This window comes from Sinocyclocheilus anshuiensis, unplaced genomic scaffold (genome assembly GCF_001515605.1).
Source record: "Sinocyclocheilus anshuiensis isolate Anshui unplaced genomic scaffold, SAMN03320099.WGS_v1.1 scaffold2242, whole genome shotgun sequence".
Classification (NCBI taxonomy): Eukaryota; Metazoa; Chordata; class Actinopteri; order Cypriniformes; family Cyprinidae; genus Sinocyclocheilus; species Sinocyclocheilus anshuiensis.
The window spans coordinates 119,919-125,832 of record NW_015555865.1 but is presented as its reverse complement, the minus strand read 5'-3'; the positions used below and the strand labels follow the sequence as shown (position 1 = coordinate 125,832).

The window sequence follows — 5,914 nt, the reverse complement described above, 5'->3', positions numbered from 1 at the left end:
ACAGCTGCTTTTAACTAAATGTAAATAGACACCCCGTATTTTTTATTCCATAATCAGGGCAATTCATACAATACATTTAAACTGAGCTACTTTAATACCATCTCGAAACTTTCTACCACGACTCTGCTGTTCTTCGGCTGGTTTTTCCTGTATACGTTGATTGACAGATGTCTTGTCCAGTCAGCTGTGAGTAATCCCAAACCAATGGCGCTGTCTCAAACTATACCAACCTCTTCCGGTTTGTCTGATTTGTTGTTGTGTTTTCTGACTTGTTAATTTGTTTTCGGATTTGTCGTTGTGTTTTCTGACTTGTTATTTTGTTTTCGAATTTGTCATTGTGTTTTCTGACTTGTTATAATGTTTTCTGAATTGTTGTTGTGTTTTCTGAATTGTTATTTAGTTTTTTAGACTTGCATTTGCGTTTGTAATTTGTTATTTTATTTTCAGAATTGTGATTTGTTTTGCACTTCTCGGTCACCGTAGAATACAGTCGACGCACTTACGCTGAAATATTTTCGGAAACAACGGGGACAGTTTTTGACAAAAATAAATAAATAAATAAAAAATCGCCCAACCCAACAGGTAGTAGCAGTAGAAGTAGTAATTTGGTGGAAACGTCTAAGTTAATTATATTGGCTGCGTCTGAAATCGCATACTCAGATGTTAAATAAAAGCTCGCGTGGTCCCTCGTTTATTTCAATTATATTTTTTGTCATCTCTGTCTGTTCAACCCTATGGTTCAACCACTTTATGAATAGCCGACATGTATACATATATAATCTGAGGCTTTTATTGCATCGTAATCTCCCTGTTATTTCCGCCTAACATGTGCCAATCAGCGCGCTTGTCTTCTTATAAACCAATCCGAAGGCGTCTTGTCTTTAGTGCGGACCAATAAGAGCAGAGACAGCGTGGAGCTTCCTTTTCCAGCAGGAGTGAAGTGAACTATCTGACCAAGCGGCTGGGTGCAAGGAATGCTGCAGTGCACTCTACGTGGATATGGGAGGGATGGGAATGATTAGGATTGCCCAACAGTGTCGAGATCGTGTTGCAGTAGCGAAAGTATACATTAGATTTTTCTTTTAAAATGAAATACGCGTTGTATTTGAACCGTTCCAGTAGGAATTATGGATGTGATTTTTGGAATCACTTGCAGCATAGGATTATCGAATGATAATCGCGATCCATATTTCTGCAAATCACGCTCTGCTTAAAGCCGCCACGGTCCAAGCAGTTCTCTGCAGAAACAAAACATCGGTGCACCTTTAAGGGAAAGCTAGGATCGACTGCTGCCTGTGCTTTTATTATTATTATTTGTATCATAAATCATCTCATGCTTGCCCTGCAGAACTGAACAGAACATGTTTTCATTGCGGATCGTCACGGCGGATTATTACATGAGCAGTCCGATCAGAGATCTGGACGTCTGTTACTCTGAGTTCAGAGAGAGCGATGTCAAGAAAGTGCCCGTGGTGCGGATCTTTGGGGCCACACCAGCAGGTATGCATGCATTCATTTGTGTGTTCATATAGCGTGAAACATCACCTAACTGTTGACATTCGGGTCTACGGTAATAACTTTCTCTTTTTGCAGTGTCTGGGTATGTTGTTTTGTGCATGTGGTTAGGAGTAAGGAGCACATTTTTTGTTGTTTGGGTGGTTTTGCTCCATACGCCATGTTGTCAACACGTCTGACCGCCATGTGGACGTGTTTACTCCGACCGAATACCCTATGCCATCTCTGTTTGGCCATTCCTATGTTGCATAATAATACAACTTGTATTATCACAAAACCCAAAACCACATATAACGAAAGCAACAAATCACATCTGTGCCGATCTTTATGTGTCTGATTTCATAATCATGTGATTGTAACACTGGCTGGCTTTTTCGTTGTGTTTTAAGATTGCAGGGAGAAAGACCGTAAAGAACAGAGGGAGGGAGTGGGGGTCCTTGTTCTAGAGTGGTGCTATTAGTGAAAATTAAAATTATAAAGTTAAATTAAAGTCTCTCTATCTCTCATTGTTTAAATAACTGCTAATTCATTACAGTTATTACATTTGTTATTTTTCGAGAACTTCATATTCTGGCATTAAACAAAGTTGACAAATATTTAAATCTCTTAATTACATTTTGAATGCCCAGGTGTTCAGGAGGCACTGTAGCACTGATATATGCTTGACAAAATAATAAATACACTATACCTAGCTAGATCTAAATCCAGAGGATCATTTGTATTATCATTGTGTGCAAGTAATGCTAAAAATGCCCTAAAATGCTGTTACAGCATTGTCACTTTATACTAATAATTATCAAAGTGTTGTTGTCCTGAAAATAATTGTACATTTCATGTCTTGTAAAACCAATTTCAGTCTTTTTCTATTAAAATGGAAAATCGATAAAAATTGATAATTATTTGGCTCATCCTGCAATCAAATATTCCACTCCCTAACTCCTCAGATAAGCACCGAGTTCAGTGGTGGTTCAGTCTTTAGCCGGTTGAGCTCAGAGTTTAATGCGTCTTGTACCACTCGTGCTGTAACCATTGCATAGCGTTTATTATTGTGCATCTTTCCATATAACTCTAATCTTTTACATAATCAAAGTTTTAAGGAGTTTTATTGCTATTACAACAGATATGTTCCTGACTGTGGGGTTGCTGCTTCCTGCACTGGCTGTTCTGTCCATCCAGCCAGATGCTATTAAGCTCTAACTTTAACGTGTTGCTTACCACTCTTGCTGTAAGGAAGTACCTTATTGTGCATCTGTTCATTTTTTTTTAAATGTATTTATTTATTTATATTTTTACATGATCAGTGTTTTAAGAAACTTTAACTTGAATAAAGCAGTCAAATTAACATGATCCCAACTGGTGGGTTACGGCCACTTGCACTGACTGCTCAGTCCAGCCAGTCACAACACAGATGCATTGAAGAGGTTAGTTTTACCTTAGCAAAGGAAATGGGTATAAAGGGGCAGGGCCTTGTGTACATAATAAAGCCACACATCCAGGGCAGGACTTACGGGGCCGGGGGCCCCTGGGCTTGAGGTTATGTTTGGGCCCCATACTACAAATGCCCTCAACTAGAACATTATTATGGAGTAACACAAAATACACAAAAATTAAAATGTGCTTTCAGGTTCATATACTGTATACAATTAATAGGCAACATGTCTAGCCTACCAAATTCTCACTAGCTTAAACCAATTTGTCGAATAAAGCACTCTTTCTGCTAAACTTTAAACACATTCAGGCAGTTAGGCTCTATTTGCAAATCTCATGCACTCTTTTTGCAAAACTTTAAACACATTCTCATTCACTTAAACACTTATCACACTGTTGTAAACAATTGCACAACTTACAGTATTTGAGTGTACTGTAACATGCTATTCATTTAAGAGTTTTATTTGACTTTTTTGGCCTTTGCAGTTGGACTGCAGTATTTTTGCAGTATCCAAGTGCTGAATATACAGTATACAAACATTCAGTACTATTCAATATTCAGCACAGTACTATTCTTGCAGTACATACAGTAGGCCTATACAATATATTCACCTTAGTTGCAATTACTATGCTTTTTACAGAATTGCTAAATTGTTTACTCAATAGAATATACTTTTTTTCTGTAATGTTCTGGATGCTGTGTTCTCCATTTTTCTCTGTAGTGTCTAATGAATGCTACGTAGTGTTTATTTTATTGACTCATGTGTGTGTGATCTGAGAGCACTGTTTGATTTTGAGTGCAAGTGAAATGGTTTTACAGTGATTGTTTGATTTTGATGGAAGAGTCAGAGGTTTTCTGAATTTAGTTTGAGTATTTGGATTTGTGTTTAAGGTTTTGAGAAAATGAGTGATGGTTTCAAGAAATGTGTTTTAGCAATTCAGAAAAACTGTAAATAGTCACTATAATACAATAAACAGGATGTGATCTCTCAGTTGAGAGATCAAAACCCTGAAATAACACTGAGCAGAAAAAAACAAAGAGATGTAGTCGTATTATTATGAAAATGTATTGTCATTAGACTTGTGCCGGTATTCGGTAATGCGATATATCACGGTAACGAATATGCACGATATTGTTATCGTGGGCTCTTCTAAATACCGTGAATAATTATATATTACAAGTTATTAAGAATTTTGAATGCATTTTAAGAATACTTTTCCCATCAACTGGTCAAAATGCACAACACCACTGTATGCTGCGTGAAAGACATGTGCGCACTCTGATGTAAATAAGCGCGGATGTGAAGCACATGGCTGAACATGTGAGAGATGCTCTGGATGAAAGCGCACTTTCACTCTCTGGCAGCAGATGGCGCTAAACTGCAGAAATAATAATAATAATAATAATAATAAAAACAGGACTCTAGTTTGTGTGATAGGCTAACTCCTATATCGTAGGCATTCACTCATTAAATGCAGGGTTCGTTCAACCAATACATTTCAATGACTTTTAAGGCCATATTCATGACCTAATGCTCCATTATTTTACACAAATGTTCAGAAAATGTATGATTATTAGTGCTATTTGTTTGCTTTCTAGTAAGCACAGGCGGCGACTGTGCCAGACGTTACTTCAGGCAGAGAACGTAAGTTGCATAATCACATAACCGAATGCCAGAATATTAAGTATATTGTAATTTGCTTAGCCAGTATTATAAATTAAACTCAGGACCTGAATTTCGTTTTAGAAACAGTTTTGGTGGAAAACATTCAGGTACAGAAATGCTGCAGAAATAGAATAAACTGTAAATTAAAAACAGTAAATTCACTGTAAATTAAACAACAGATTCATTCTTAAAATTAAAGTTACAAAAATTATTGTCAAGAGCAGTGAGTGATTTTGTCTTTTGTTGTTAACATTAATTAACAATAACCAATAATTAATTAACATTGTTAACATTCACATTTGGTATGAAAGTGACAGCAGCTTTTAATATACCTGCTGTCACATCAATGGAGAGCTTATTTATTCAGCTTCCAGATGATGTAGAAATCTCGATTTAAAAAAACTGACCCTCATGACTGATTCTGTGCTCCAGGGTCACATGTACAGTTGTTCATGTTTTGTTCCTCCTGTGTGTTTACAGGCGAGAGCTGTGAGGCGGGAGAGCCGGAGCCCACTAAAGTGCTGGAAATCATCTCGGGGTGTAACTGGGAAACCCATCGGTCCCTGGTGCTCAAGGAACTCTTCCGCTGCATCGACATGAACCACCTCGCTTCGGTTTTCTACATCGACATCTACAAAGTGGAGCTACTCTCCAAAGATCTGAAGAAAGACGAGAGCGGATCCACGTTGATTTACAAGGTCTGCGTGTCCCTCGGCAAGACGCCAGAAAAGACTCGTGAGCCGAGGAAGAGTGTGAAGAAACGAGACGATGCGTCACATCTGAGGAGCTCTTCCTCTCAGAAAGTCAACAGACTGAATGTTAAAGAGAACCTGCACATCATACAGACAAACGCACCTGATGAGAAACAGGCGAAGCACTTTCCTCTTCTCTCTCGTGTCGTTCCCGCTGGTCTTCTGAAGGCTGACAAGAAGACGCTAGTGCGCTCTGGACCGATAAAGGTAAAGAAACAGCTTTTCAACTACATTGTTTCTGTCTTACAGTCATTCGTATTATCACAGAAATACTGGGATGAAAGTTTATAGTTCGCATATAAAGATTGATGTCTATGGAAGCAATCAAAATAGAGCAAATCCCCTTTTAAAAGTAACTGGCAAAAGAAAATGTATTGTGCTATTTTTATTTTATTTTATATAAAATAAATATTTTACAAAATATTTGTAATCCATAATTGTTTTAAATTTAAAGCCATGTGTCTAATACGTTGTCTTCCAAATTTGAAGCAGATATCAAAAAACAAAAAAGGTTCCTATGAAATTTAGGCATTATACCAATAATGGCCACTG

The 5,914-nt window shown here is 37.5% G+C and overlaps 1 protein-coding gene across 1 annotated transcript in view; it reads left to right on the top strand.

Annotated features, from left to right (window-relative positions):
• The first annotated feature begins 920 nt into the window (after positions 1-920).
• The window catches only part of LOC107675651 (DNA polymerase zeta catalytic subunit-like), an 88,578-nt gene continuing 83,584 nt past the window's right edge, over positions 921-5,914 (top strand). Inside the window, exon 1 of the mRNA XM_016470059.1 lies at positions 921-1,500. Within this exon, the coding sequence (XP_016325545.1) occupies positions 1,362-1,500 (139 nt within the window). The 5' untranslated portion in view covers positions 921-1,361. The remainder of the gene's footprint in view (positions 1,501-5,914) is intronic.